The following is a 15,992-nucleotide window of genomic DNA, read 5'->3' as shown; positions in this document are numbered from 1 at the left end:
AGCAAGATCGCTCCTCTTCACCAGCAAATTGTTTCAACTTGTCTTTGCTGGTCCCTTTACATGCCTGAGTCTCTCTGCGGGTTTCTGTGTGTGCTACTTTAATACTAGGAAGAAGAGAAATGGAGCCTCAGCTGAGTAAACAGGTTGTTAATATGCTCGACAGCTCCAGCTGCCTCACAGGCAAACGCGTGCTCACTGGCACTTCCAATCAAGGCATAAAACGCCAAGATGGCCGTGGCTTCAGTCTCTATATGACAAATGAGGAGGTACAGACAGAAGAAGGATTCTTCCATTTGATGAACAAAGATAATCTTGCTCGTTTCCATTTACGTTGTTGTTTTACTAACAGTAATAAATCCATACAATAAATCAAAATTTCCAAATGATCTTATCTGCTTTAGAATAGCAGGTTGTTACAGTGCAACAAGTCAAATCAATGTTCCTCCCTGGTACATCTTGTTGAAATTAAACTCTTGTCAACTAGACTGAACATTAAAGTCAGCAGTTGGGGGGGAACAGGTGCAGTATAATGAGTTGAAATATTCCTCAGCCTACTAAGTAAACGTTTACACTGACTCCTGACCTTAATTATCCCAAAAATTCACCTGTGTCCAGTCATGAGGGGGTTAATATTCTAAGACAAAGGTATGAAACTCATACCTCTCTGGTGTAAGGACAGAATGTTCCCTGAGGTAGTTATGTTAAAGACATTAAGTTTATTCCACATAGAATCGTATGAAACAAGGTAGGTAAACCAGGCAAGACAAAATTATTTTTACCTCCAGCCAGGGCTGTCTCACATGGCATATAGAGCTTATAGTGTTTAGAATTAATAGCAGCATAAAATGAATAGGAAAAGATATCAACTTAAGTTTGACCAGCCAGCTTGTGCTTTCCTGGCTTTCCTTTCATACTTCATCATCTGGACTCCTAAACAGAACTATCTGTGTTCACCAGGCTCTCCTGTTGTTACTAAACCGTGTTCTGCACCAATTAAAGTATAACAAAAGATATCTCTCAGGACAGGACCTAAATTATGAGAACCACCTTATGTGCTGTAAAGCAGTGGGTAAATGGGGCTTTAAGTATTACCAAGGCAGCAGGATAAAAATCAGCTGCATGTGCTTCAGGCAGGATTACTATCACTGACCAGCACATGTAATATTAAAGTGGTGCTATTATGGTATTTGGAGTTTTCTGAGCTTTCTACAGTGTTACAGTGTTGAATCCTCATCAGACATGTGAACGGCACTGTTTTTTATCACCTAAACGCATGTTTGAGTTTGAGTTTGAGTTCCAGCACTCTCTCCATTCGGTTTCCATGGCGACGAAAAACGCGTTGTTTTAGAGAGTTTTTTCAACTTGGAAATCCTTGTGACGTCCCGGGGGATAAGGTTCGGTGATTGGTTACCTTCTACTGGTTAACAAGGGCATGTACAAATACATCAGGTGGGTGGAAAACGTCGGCTAAAGTTATTTCCAACGATGGCTGGTGAGTTTACCAAAGAGAGACATCCTGCTGCATTCGTTGCTGTGGGTTGCTGTTTTCCACTTTGTTTTCAGGGTCTGATTCAGGTTCCAACATGTAGGGCTGTATGCTATGTGTTGACATTGTATTTTGTTTTTTTTATTGAGTTCATATGAGCCTAATCCTTGTGTTTATGAGATGTTACAATGATGGCGAAAGCAGTTGCAGTGCGCGCTCCCGATGTCGTGCAGTGGCGGGAGGCGGAGCTTAATGCGGAAGAGTCTCAATCCACTCGTTTTGCCCACAGGCTGATCTGACAGCCTACGGAGAGGGTCGGTCTGAAGTAAATAAAGCGATTTGTGACAATAACTCGATCAATCCCAGCCCTTCTGGTCTCAGAAATAAAAATAAATTAGCCTGAAATGCACATAATAGTTCCACTTTAAATATGCTAGTACGCCTCTAAAAAAAATCTTGTTAGAATGAAGGTTCATTTTATTTGTAATTTTTTATATAAATATGTTTTTTTAGGAAACCTGACTGCAACATGAGTGTAAAAATCTCAAAATTCTAGCAGAAGTAAATTATCAGCATCTTCCTGCAACATCATTTGTTCAGGTTTACTCATTCATATCCGATTGCTTATATGTTGAAGTGCAGGATGACATCATTTTACAATTATAATCATCTGCTGACCTTTGCAGAACTTTAAGTAAAGCACAGTCGCTGCTGTGGTATGGAAAAAAGGCAGGAGAGGAGCACTGGGAGCTTTGAGCTTCATGATGAAAGACATTTTACTACAGTGAAGAAAGTCCAGTGAAAACACTGGACTGTGTGTTATCTCCCTCTGCCTACAGCTCAGTGCATGGCCCATGACTTCCCCTCCTTTGACATTACGCCCCCTACTCATTTGCTCTGGATCATTGTGCCCTCTCCGTGCCTTATCAGAGCCTCTTTGGTCTTGGGGGTCCATCTGTATTCAAGCGCCCTGTTCCTGTTGACCTCCACAGCAGCACCCCTGCAACGTTCAGCAGTAAAAGCCTTTCTTTCAGACTCAATTCTTCTGGGACTGGCACATGTGTGTGCACGCTGGCGTGTGTTTTTGTATGATAGAGGTTTGTGGGTCATTCTATCTGAGAGAGCTGTTAACGCTCGTGTGACAGGAGCGCCTACGTTATGCTGACCATCCAGTTTAAGTGATTTCTCACCTCTGCAACTCAGCAGAACGAGAAGACGGCGAGCTGCAGTTCCTGTCTCCATTACTTCCCTTGATATATAAGTTGATACATCTGAAATTTATGAGCAGTCGACTGGTGAGTGTAGTGGGAAGATCATGTAGATTTATTTTAAGTCTTATTGATACAGATTTTGTTATGATAAAGTGGAATAAAAAGGAAAGCACAAATACCTTATCGTATATGTGTGACTTCAATATTTCTCTTTTTCATTCGAGACACATAGTCAAATACTCACAGAAAGAAAAAGTAAATGCATGCAGCTTTGGTCAGCGGGTTCTGTTCTGTTGCTCTATTTTTACTTGTTTTTCCAGTAAAACCATAATGTCTGCTTCAAACCATTTAGATTTGGTTAAAACTGCACTACTGCCACTCTTGCTTTGGCAGAGAGGACAAGTAAAAATATCAGGTTAAAAATTTCCCCTTAAACTGCCAATAAAAGTTGAAATCTTGCCAAAAGTGTTCAGTGATTAATGTGGGATGAAGTGATGAATGTCAGCAGGACTCTTGGCCATCAGAAGTGCTAGGGACCAGAGGGAGGGCAGGTCTGGCTGAAGGCCTTACTGAAGCAAGATGAGAAGCGATAGCAGATAATTGATTCCCTCTTATGGGTGACAAGGCCTGGACAGATAGACTGCAGGTCCTTGAATCAGGTTGAGGGGGAAGGAACAGTCAGATAGTGTGAAACCGGATCAAACAGCCAAAATGAAGTGGAGCATAGAGTGTACTTTGTGCCAGGAGGTTGAGCTAGAATTAGTCCCTTACCGTATCTTGAGTCTGACTCAGCGCTGGCAAACAACCCTTCCACCCACCACCAAAGCTATTCACATGTACTTTTACAGACACAGATGACAAGATCCTCTCACTAAATCATTTTGTAGACTCAATCACACAACAAGGAGGTAAAAATCTCATAATGTGGGTAAATCGACAAGTGTGAAGGTCAAACACGGGTGAAAGTGTACTTGAGAGATACTTTAAAGGCAAATCTTCTAAACTGATTTGGAGGATTTTTGGAGATATATGGGTACCTGATAAGTCTGTCATGCTGCAAACACATCAAGCGTACACCCAAGAGAAAGGCTGCTTCGATTTGACATTTGCTTGCGTTCCCACATGATTGAAAGACTTGCACTACATGGGTCTACTTTGTTCTGTGACCATGTGGACAGCGTTGCCTCTTTGGTTGAAGTGGAGACTTTCAGGATCAACTTGGCTCTCCAATACTTTCCACATCCTTTCTACATGTGCAATTACATTCCTCTTCTAATAGAGAACAGAGCTCTCCTCCAGTCCAGTCTCAATAAAGAGCTACTGTTTTACTCGCTGTGTGCACATTCGTGTGTGTGGCCAGGACCGCCTCTTATCTCTAAGTAGTTCCACTCATCTTGTCATCTAGGCTGATTTCATATGGGAAGTTGATTACAGATTGATTGTACCCGTGTCCCTGTAATAAGTCATGGATCAGCCTAAGGTTCTGTTTTGAAAGATTGATCAAAACATGACCAAGAACAATAAGACTGTTGTCCAGCATCTGCATACAAGGGTTCTTCTTATTGTACAGGTTCAGTCAGGACTGTGAGAACCTGAAGGAGTTGTTAGTGTTTCTGTTAGGGATGGCAGGAATATGTGAAGAGGCAAAGGGAAAATAGTGTTACACTAGAGAGATGGAAGATGCTAAAATCATCCATTGAAGGCTTTTAAGAGGTTTTTCTACCAGATGAAAACTTCTGGTACTTAAAAAAAATATATAACAAATTGATGGGCTCTTTAGCATCCTTGTTATCATGGCAATGGATAACAGTTCGTCAGAAAATACCGACATTCCTAACACAATGACATAGTCAACAAGCTGCATCTTTAGTGAGTTCATGTTTATGAGAATTCAGCAGGATAACTACACATGGTAGGATAGAGTTGGGTGTAGTGTGAGTGCACTTTCTTAAGAGAACACTGCTTTCATCAGTAAAGTCTGATATCACACTAAATTACCGGTTCCTTTGATAAGGCTACATGATTGTTTTGCAACCTAAAATGGAACTTATGGGCATGTGAGGAAGATAAACACAGCTTGTGAACTTACAACTTCAATAAAATATTCACTTACACTTTCATTTCTTCTGCACTTTCAGTGCAGCCCATCATCCACAGTTCATCAGCATCTGCAAACAAATCAAGTGTGTGAGGCAAATATGTATCCACGTTTTCTGAGCTGCAAGTTTATCAAATTTGACAGTGTTTTTTATCAATTTGGCAGATTGTGATGCATCTAGTAACTCCAGTAAAATATAGTTCTTTTTAACAGCGTAGAGTCACCTGTATTGCCTTGTGAACACTATAAGTGTTTTTTTTTCACTGCAGGCACAAATAACCGTCATTCTACCAGCTGATCTTATGGCAATTACCTGCAGATTTGGACTCCATTTGACACAGAGAGATCATTTCACATGTATTTATGTATATATCTGAGCACAGTTGTTGCCTTTACCTTGGTGTTTTAGAGACACTGTGTTGTAGTTCATAAGTCAGTGGCTGCTGGTTAATGTATACTTATAATTGACCATGTTCTAGTCACTTCTTCAGGACTGTTCAGATGTCAGACAACAGAAATAGAAAAATATGGAAATGAGAAACCACTGGGAATTCAGCTTTGTTAAAATACAGAACATTTGAGCACAGTGAGTAGGAGAGAGGTGAAGAGATATAAAGGGCTGACAAAGGCACAATGCAAATACTTATTATATAATACTGTTGTAAATATTTTAGTAATAAATATTCATAGCGCGATGCATGGTGGTGTAGCAGTTAGCACTGTCGCCTCATAGCAAGGCGGTTCCTGGTATGCACCTCTGGAATCTCTGGCTTCCTTTCACAGTCAAAAATGATGCACATTGGCTTTGTTAGTGTTTCTATATTCTCCCTTAGAGTGTGTGAGAGGTTGCGTGTTTCATTCTGTCTTGGCCCAGTAATGGACTAGTGACCCGTCCAGGACAAACCCTGCCTCTCACCTGATGGCAACTGGGAAAAGTTGTCAAATTAAGATATACACTGGAGCAAAAAGCCTAATTTTATTCACAAAGCTCATTAATGAAAAACAAATTGTAATCCACCCTAATCATTCTTTAGTTTGGAAGCTGTGATGTTGCCCTGACTTGTTCCTGTCACTCTCATCTTCACCTTCTGCAATTTAGGAGTTCGTTGTATCCGGAGGCCACAGTATGGAATGATACTCCATCTGTTGGATTGTTTGTTTTTCATTTGACAGCAAACCTATGTCAAAAGGTCTCGCCTCATTCCTTTGGATGCCACTCACTTGGTTTCAACAATAAATGCCTTATCAACTCCCCCACCAATTCCTGAACTGTACATCCCCTCTGTAGAACAAAGCATTCAGTCATGACTCAGTCAAATAATCATTATAGTTCTTTAAGTGTTTGTGTGGAGAGGTGGAACTGGCAGTCATAGTTGAGGAATGTGCTTCAATAAAACTGTCTTTGAATGCTTTCGCTGGAAATTTCATAACAGCAGGTAGAAAAACAAGATGTGGATAGACATGATGAATTAGTTTTCCAGTGGCAAACAGCCGTCAGTCCACCTGATCGTTGACTAGAGTGGTCTTGCTCACTCAAAAGGAAATAAACCATAGTATTGTTTAAAAGTGTCTGTAGGTACAATAGCCTATTTCCCAGTGCATCATCTGGAGTTAGCACTATCCATCTTAATGTTATTGACAATTCTCAAATGAAATATTGAAATATCATTAATATTTTTTAAATTATCTTTGCAAGAACTTTCTATATTTTTCTGCTTATTCTTTCATGCTGTAGAGTTCTATTATAATCTAAGCTCTATTAAAAGATATTAAAGCTTTGTTCTGTGATAAAGGTTCTATATTTCTTCTGTACAGTGTGCATATTCCTTGTGGTTTGCAAGGAAATAACTTTGCAGTGGCATTTTCAGTCTCTGAAGAGTCATCTCTCTGTTACATCAAGCAGACATTGCTTTTCTTGGTTCTTTTCTCCATCTGTAATAGTTGTTGGATTGCAGGCATAGAGTTTTATGGCACGTATATATACGCTATATTAAAAGGGTGATATAATGTCAAGCTTTTCCTTTAAAGTCCCTTTGAGGATTTTTAAAAATTTCTCACATTTTTTGGTTCCAAGTGGTATAACCATAACTGGTGCAGCAAAAAGATATTAAAAAAAAAACTACATAAACTGCATCTGCTTCATTAAGTTTGCATTATTTTCCTCTACAAGTCATTAGAGTCATGTAGCGGCCATACTGTGTGTCTTCATACGGGACAGGCTAGTTTCAAGCTGAAATACAGAGACCTTTAATCAGTTCATCGCTACTCTGTTCTCAGTGTCTGTGATTGACAGAGTGTGCACAGCAGAGGTTTGTCAGTCTGACAGACCACCATCAGACTTCACCACTAACACACTACCAACACACTGCCAAACCAGCATCTTCTTCAATTACAGACTGGAACAACAAACCAGACCAACACGTCCCCTTGTCAAGTGCCATACAACTCAGACAGGTCCGCAAACACAGATAAAGACAAATGCTGTTTGCTCGAGCTGTTTTAACAGAAGGTCTGGCTCTACATATAGGCTTTATAACTGGAGGTCCCATCATATGCACATATATTGAATATTGAATGGGCTTGAACTTTCTAACTCTATACCTTTCTATTTACTCTGAGTCCCTTTGAATAATTGATCCTCTTTCTTGCAATGGATTCCACACAGAAAAAAACACTTTTGCTTCTTTGAATCTTTCCATTAGGACAAATAGTTCATGTCTGCTGCCAATCAAGTAAACAGGCATGGAGGAATTCCTTATTTAAAAGTATTTCTTGTGTTTCTGTTTTCTTAATTGATAGCATTTAGATTTAATGCTTTTATTGTGAGCATGTTTTTCATGTAGTTATTTCTTTTTTTTTTTTTTTTACAGATATGAGATCAAGTATGACAAGGACGACTATTTGCTGAGAGTGAAGAAAGCATCCATTAACGACGAGGGCATGTTCACCTGCGTGGCTGAAAATCGTGTGGGCAAGCTGGAAGCCTCTGCCTCGCTCACAGTCAGAGGTACAAAACACATTTATTTTTTTTTTTATTTTCCTCCAATTAACCAGCACATAGCCGCACACAAAGAAGTCATGGACCGCTGAGGTTGTCGCTCCCTTAAACCAATATGAGGTTTAAATTGGCAGCGTTCTCCGTATGGTCCCCTTTATGTAAATAAAGATGCAGAATGCAGACTCCCATGGCCAAGAGAGATGTAGACAGTCTATGAATCTGTTTAATTATTTACATTTCCAAGTGCAGCGTCGACACACTCTGCCACCCTCCCCCCTCCTGTTGTAGTGGTCTGCTGCCCCTGCTACCCTCACTACTGTAACCACCCAGTCAGCAAAGCCATTTCACAGATTACTGGTGCACACCGTCAGTGCCACACCTGAGGTTTGCAAGGTTAATAAAAACATTCGAACTATAATTTTCCCTATTTTCACCACTCTTCTTTTCATCACACTCAAGTGTTAAGCGTCTCAGCGGAGCACTTTAGAACAACACAGGGGGTCAGAAAGGAGTAAAACAAAGTCTGGGTTGATGACATGTTTTGCCTTTATGGAAGCTACATTTGTAGAGTGGCATCTCAGTATTTCACTCCACCGTGAAAACACAACAGCAACACAAAGGGGAAAAAACTGGGGCACCTCCACATGCACTGATTCCTCTGTGGAGATCTCTGGTTTTGAGTGTTGGGATTTCAAAGGATGAAGTGTGTGGATGGAACCGACATGCTGAATTTGGAGGCTGTTTATGTGTTCCTTCTTCTTTTCTCTGTCTTATTTCTGCTCTCTCCATCAGCAGTTTTGATAAACACATGTTTGCCTTGCTATTACCAACACACATCACCCATAAAATTGTAGAGATCATTAACGCAGACAGAGAAGGTCCAGTAGTTTATTTGTCCCTGAAGAGCAGAAATCACCACCCCCATGGGAATATGAATGCAACTGAAAAACCACAAGTGGGAGGTTTACATCAGGTGGCCTTTATCATTCATGGCTCTGAGAAACAGAAGCTTTGAGCTCATTAACAAACTGCCCAGCGGACAAAAGCCACTGGATCTTCTCTTCTGTGCCGACACTATGCTAGAAGTGTGTTGAGCCCAACTCAACATATCATTCATTCTGATTTTGATTTCTTTTTTTTTGTTCTTATTTTATATTTGTTCTGTTCCTCCTCTGTTGTTTTATATGTTTGTGTGTGTGTGTCTTACTTGATTTCTTTTGTGTATCCACTCCACTTTTGTTGTGTCTCCAGCTCGCCCTGTCGGTAAGTACCCATCCCTCTGATTTGATCCCATCCTGCATGCCTTTTCACACCTCACTCACACACTAATGCATTTGACTGCTTGACAATCAGTTACCATTGCTTTAACATTTCTGTATTTGACTAACACAGACATTTCATCAAGTTTGCTTCTTTTTAAATTGTTGTTTCCAAATCAAATCATTCTGTTTTATTGGGACTTTCTACAGCTTAACCTCAGCAGATCATCTGAAAACAAGTCAAACTGATTACACCGTGCAGGTGTTCAGGCCATGTGACAATTACCTTAATTTGTTTGTGCAGCAACCCCCAAAATATATATCTACATCTTGCAATTGGCAGGTGTCCAGTTTGGATCATGGTTAAAAGCATGTGACTAGAACTGATCCATTGTCTACCTGAACACGGCTCATCCCGACGTGACGTGAGGATTTATAAGGAATCAGATGGATAGACAGAGAGGCTTTTATTCATATTTTAGCACCTTCTCAGGCTTTTTTTTTAATCTTTACTAGTAAATCATGAACGTTTTAATTCGCCCACCTTCAGTGCCTAATTGTCAGATCATTGTCCTTTGTTTAGATCTTCTAATGCAAACAGAAGCCATGATGTTCATTCTACTCTTATAAATTACACATTGCGTCCACTGATAGCTGAAAGAGCTGGTGTAGACTCTAAAGTGTCTGCAGTGTTGCTTTAAAAGTGGAGACTTTTAAATTCTAGACTCTTCCAATGGGAGTGCATGCTGGCAGTCTAATGGTCTCAGACACTGTCTATGGTCTAAGACGTGTTTGACTTGCGAGTCTTCAGGCCATCTGTGAACTGTTGGAACACAGAGCTTGAGATCTGTTTGTTTTGGACAAGCTTCTTTTGTTCTGGGCTCCACAACACAGAGATAGGAATCTTATTTCACTTCTCTATAGACAGAGATAGGTCAGGGGAAAAACCAAATTTGACCCACTTGAGATGTTACACTGCTAGAGTGGGCATTTTGAGAGATATGTGTGCTTTTGAGAGCTGAAGCAAATTAATGAAGTATGAGTAAACATTCAGCATGACAAAGAAAGGGGTAGAAAAGAAAGGCAGAAGTGCATATAAAAACAGGCTTGACTAGGAGAAAAAATATACACTGCATTAGTGGCAGGACTTTAGTTGCCAAAACAGCAGTAGCTGTTCAGTAATTGTCAAACTGTCAGCTTCTTAGAAGATGGAGGAAATTACACATTCAGTCTGCCTGTGGGAAGAAACAGTAATTGCTGTCAACTTTTGAATAAAATATGATTGAACGTGGGGTTTTAAAGGCGGAGGAAATGTTTGTGACTGCCAGCTCTGAATGGATCACTGTCTCTTTGTCCATTTGTTCTTTCCACCCTGACTGCTATCTGCAGAGCCCCCTCCAAACCAGGCAGATGTGACTTGTCATGAATTAAATATAGGCCGCTGATCATGTGTTTCCTCAGGAGTGGACAGGAAAAAGCTTCTCATATGTCATTAGGGCCTATGAATTGAAAGAAAATAGGAGTGACATAGTTTAAACAGACATGCACACTGATTTCTTTGGATTTTTATGTCTAAAATTTGAACCTCTGTAGGATATATTTAATTTGTTGTAAAATTTGTAAAATTACTGGTCACAACAAAAACAATCCATTAAGAGATTCCTACCATAAAAACAGGAATAAACTGAATATTTTCACATAACCCTGCACAGTTTGGCAGAGCTTTGCATAATAATACGGATACAAACGGAGTAAAACTGATATAAACTGAGTTTTTAATTTTAATCTTGTTGAGTTTTTATGTACAATATTACTATTTAAAGAAAAAAGGAGTCAATAATAAGGACAATGTGGAGGAGCTTTTGCAGCACAGGAGGAGGAACCGTTCTAGAAGGTGTGAAACCATATTTTCAGTGAGTACTTAGCAGTGTGGTGTATGGGATGAAACACACTAGAGGATGAAAAGGGAGGGAACCGTGTCCTTGCCAAGCATGATTTAGGAGCTGTGTATCAGGCCCAGCGTTATGAGAGCCATGAGATATCCAAGCTGCAGAAGGCCAAATGAGAAGGCAGTAAATCTGTTGCCATCTGTACCATTCCCAACTGTGTGTATCTTTGACAAATACACACCCCCCAAAAAAGGGATTACATGAAGAAACTAGCCAAATGGGAAGACTGGTCTTACTGGAACCAGCTGGCTTATCAATGAAAGGACTTAGAAAGAAATCAAAAGAAGCAGAGCAGGAGCAAAATGTTGCATTGCAACAATTCAGATTTCTTGTCATAAAATTTTACAGCGGTCTCTAGACATCTCTGTTTCTAGTCATTATTGTCTGTAGAAAATTGCCTTTGTGACCCCCAGTGTCTGGACTCATCACAGGTCACATTGTTGACTCTGGAGCTCTAATTTGTTGACTTCAATTATCTCTACAGGATCGTGTTTTCTCCTAAGAGATGTGTCACCAACGTCTTATCTTAGCAAACATGTCAACATGGGACCTCATGTTCCCATGAGATTGTCACAGAATAAGTAGAAACAAGCTGGGTCATGCAGCTAATTGTCTTGGTTCAGTCTTAACGTTCAGACCAGAAACTACATTTAGATGATTGGCTGTGTCCACCCTTATGTTACCCATTGGGTTGTTGACTACCATTTTGAAGCCTTGAAGCCTTTTTTGAAAACATTTTAAATATGCAATAAAGGCCATAAATTAGGTAATTGTTTATTGAGATAATTTCATTGATAAATACGATTCGCTTAATTTCCATAAAGTGTTATATTCACATGTACAAGCTAAATAAGAAAAAGTGAACATAATCTTCCAATAATGTTAAGAAAAACTTCATGCACATACTTGAGCCGGTCGTTGACTGTTGACTCATAGGTGACATATCCATAAAAGGGGAAGAGAAGCAACTTTCTCAACTTCAGACTTGTTAAAATAAATTAAGAAATATCTTTTTTCTTTTTGTTTGCCCCATACTATTTCTGCTGAATTACAGCCACAAGCAGCTTGGACTAAACCACGACACCGTGGTGACACTATGCAGTCAAGTTTATTCATATTTCAATTTTTGCAGCTTTTTAAAAGATCTTATCAGTAAAAGCAAGCCTGCCTATTCTCTCAGTGACAGAAAAAAAGAAAAAAAAAACTATGTCATGAAAATATTTCCTTTTGTGCATTTTCCATCTGTGACTTTCAAAGCCAACATCTGGCACACCACACACCTTATTGTGCCAGATGTTACTTTGCTTTGGCATCTTAAACAACACAGAACATGGGACATTTCTCGTTTGAAATTTGTGCAATTTTGCATTTGAAAGATATCTTTTCTCACAAAGTTAATTCATGAGGACGTCAAAGAAATAGAACTGAATAGCATAATCTTTGGATTTACTCATATTGTTTCAACTGATGCATAATGATTTGTTCATGTTTTACTCTGTAGATAGCAATGGGGAAATCTTATTATATTAGGTGCAATAAAATGATGCAAAAATAAGTCAAAGTTTCAGAGAAATTAGTTATTTTTGTGAGCAATGAAGCATAATGGATTGCAGTATCAAAGAGCTTCACATCTGGAGAAGTCAGCCTTTGCTTTTTGTTGAGAACGGCACTAAAAGAAAGCTTGGCAGGAAATCTCACCTCACTAATCAAGAAAAGAGAAAACTCACTTATATCTAATCACCGTACTCATCTCTCTTCATTATTTAACTGCATCTGTTATTGTTAGTCAGAAATGTCTCACTTTGTCCCGAAGGCGAGCCTGTGACAACTGGTGTGGCTGCTGATGGAGCCGTGAAATCTTCCCAGTGTGATTTCAAAGTTTGATAGCTTTTCAAGCCTCTTCTCTCGCTGATGGTGGTGTTAGCTCCAAGTGTGATGAACACAAAAAAATGTTCTTCTCTGTCTCTCACACCCTTTTTGCTAAATCTTTGATCAGAAGTTGTGTCAAAGCACTTCAGATCCTGACTTTCAGTATGTGAGGTACTCGGATTCAGAGGAAATTCTACATACTGAGAGTTAGACAGATTTAACTCTGTATGTTTAGACCGGTCTACTCGACAGTTCTGTATGTTTCTTCAGCATGGGTGTGCCTATGTGTTGTCTCAGATCTAAATGCCATAGTGACTGAGGCGCTTTCTTGTGTGAATGCCAATGTGACTGTCATTCATTCGGCTTCAGCCTCACCTGGATGAATGGCCATCCTGGTTACCATGGCAGTGATAATCATGACAGCCCCTGGTGTTTTTCCTGTGTTCCGAGTAAAGGACCGATAAAACGCTGCATGGAAACTCTGTACGACCCGCCCATTTTTTTTTGACCGTGTGGATTTTTCCTTGTTTTTTGCTTGAAGTTCTTCAGTCCTGATTACCTCTGGTCCTGGTGTTTGGTCACACTGTGTTCCTCTCATCTTCTAACAACTCTTTCTTTTACTCTTCGACTTCAGCTGCACCCCAGTTTGTCATCCGTCCAAGAGACCAAATTGTGTCACAAGGCCGTACTGCCACCTTCCCATGTGAAGCCAAAGGAAATCCTCAACCTGCTGTCTTCTGGCAGAAGGAGGGGAGTCAGGTAAGAGCGTAAAGTCTCAAACAGAATCAATGTGTCCAGCATTTCAAGTTCTTATGTTTTATACAACTGAAAGCATGTTGTTCTCTTTGTGTGCAGCTTTTATTATTCTGCTGTATGTCTGCTGTTATTATTACTCAGTGCTTTGTTTGGATTCTCCCAACTGTAATCGTGAGCACAATTGCTGTGTGCTCATGATTCCCCTGCCCTCCAAATCCACACACAAAGAGCACTTCAAACTCCACTATCTGTCATGAGTATCTTTGCTACAGACACACAGAAACACCTTTGTTCTCAGGAGCTGCCAAATGACAGTGAGCCTGGCAAAGAGCTAATCGGTTTTCTGTGACCCTGAACTGATAAGAACGATCCGATCCCTCACTCAGGCAGATAACCCCATTCAGATACCTGGATGTCCTCACAACGGTCAACAGCAGTGCCAATTAGGAGCCTGTTGGGGCTTGTAGATGAGCCAGAGATATGAGTCAGCTCTGGCTGAGGTTGAAACAAACACATCCGTTCATTTGCTGCCTGGAGGCCAACAATTACAACACAGTTCTCCTGACAGAGTGAACAGAAGTGCTTACATGCGCACATGTTCACGCAAACATTTGGAATAACACTCATCCAACAAAGTGTGACCTAAAGCATCATGAGTCATTACTGCTGAGAACTTATGTCGGGTCTGTTCATCTCACGTTGTCATTAAAAATGAAGCATTTGAAATGAATGTACCACAAACATTTTACACAAGCAGATTCACATCTTTGCCATCTGTTGATCAATGTTTTTGCTACTGTGGTGTGAGAAATGAAGGTACTCATTCAGCGTACAAATTAAAGATAATTAAGTGTAGTGGTGATAAAACATAAAGACTGTTTTCTCCAGCACTTCAGGACAACAAAACATACATTTTTCAAGTGCTGAATATGCAACGGGTAATTTAAACAAACAGCATAATTTGCTCTATTAAAGTGATTAGGTGTAATTAATTCTGGCTAATCTATTTGCTGTTTTACTTTGGGGATCTTGAAACCATGAGGATTTTAAATCAAAAAGAGAAATTTAAGCAATTATTTGTCAGTGGAATTCTGTATATTTGCTCTGAAATCATTTCGGCGGCTAATTTCTTTTGCCATTAGAAGTTTAAATGAATTAGTTTTCGGTGTGAGTTGACTCGCCTGTACATAGAAGTACACAAAAGCAAAGGTTGTATTTCTAAAGAAAAGAGAACCACAACCTACAGAGAAAAGAATCACAAATGATTTACATGTTTTGCAGTTTGTGAGGTTGATTAATCAAGTGATAGATGAAATTGCTCATGCTGTGGCAGAAACACTTTAATCTGGTTGTTTGTGAATGTGCACAATATATGTGTGTGTTTTCTTGTAGTGTGTGGGTGTGTGATTTTGCAATTTGTCCAGGTCGCACTGGTTTCGTGTTCTCGCTAATTGCCTGTTTGTTCCACTTCCTACAGAATTTACTCTTTCCCAACCAGCCCCAGCAGCCCAACAGTCGCTTTTCAGTGTCGCCCAGCGGCGAACTCACCATCTCATCTGTGCAGCGGGCAGATGCTGGTTACTATATTTGCCAAGCCCTGACCGTCGCAGGCAGCATCCTCGCCAAGGCTCAACTGGAGGTCACAGATGGTGAGGGAAAACTGTCATGTGACTTCTTCTCTGCCCGCACGCTGCTGCCCACAAACACCTGCCATTGCTTTTCTTTCATGGTGGTGGAGCTGCTAGCTTCAACAGCCATTAATGGCACCTGATTGTAAACAATCACGCTTTCACTGTGGAATGCCCTATTTGAGTTCAGTTTTTTTGACCTGAAACACCTTTAAACACTTGTAATTATTTTTTCTGCATGAATTAATTCAGCTTTCATTTGAGACGTATCAGTATCAGTATGTCCATGACCTTCAGTCAGTGTGTTTTATCTCTGGATTATTGTTTGTGTTTATATATATTCATAAATTATAGCTGAATTTAATTAAAATTTTCTTCTTCTGCTTTTGGGAAAGAGACAAGGCATTACCCTTGAGCTCCTTCAAGTTTAATGGTCAGCATTTAAGGGATGTACAAGTATGTGCATGGGGGAGGCAGCAAAGGACAGACACAGGAAGAGACTGAGTGAGTGAGTGAATGACGAGAGCTTTCTGTGACATGAATTATGTGGTCCTGCTAAGCTTGGGAGCATCTAATCTGCTCAGCTGTTGTGATGGCAAGATAGAGGGCTATCCATATGTCTGCTGAAGTACCTGCTAGCAGAAAGATTAAAAGCTCCATGGGAGTACTTTTTTCAATGTTTTGTCTGCCACAGGTAAGTAATTGGTTTGTCCTTCAAATGCCTACAATAATGCAACA

General features: G+C 40.0%; 1 protein-coding gene across 1 annotated transcript in view; it reads left to right on the top strand.

The window, feature by feature from the left end:
- robo2 (roundabout, axon guidance receptor, homolog 2) overlaps positions 1-15,992 on the top strand; it is a 149,844-nt gene that overhangs the window by 96,265 nt on the left and 37,587 nt on the right. The window contains exons 6-9 of the mRNA XM_079246406.1: positions 7,666-7,802; positions 9,045-9,056; positions 13,505-13,629; positions 15,104-15,275. Coding sequence (XP_079102532.1) covers positions 7,666-7,802; positions 9,045-9,056; positions 13,505-13,629; positions 15,104-15,275 — 446 coding nt within the window. The remainder of the gene's footprint in view (positions 1-7,665; positions 7,803-9,044; positions 9,057-13,504; positions 13,630-15,103; positions 15,276-15,992) is intronic.

The sequence above is a fragment of the Telmatherina bonti genome (assembly GCF_933228915.1).
Source record: "Telmatherina bonti genome assembly, chromosome: 9".
Taxonomy (NCBI): Eukaryota; Metazoa; Chordata; class Actinopteri; order Atheriniformes; family Telmatherinidae; genus Telmatherina; species Telmatherina bonti.
This window is presented reverse-complemented; position numbering and strand designations above follow the sequence as displayed.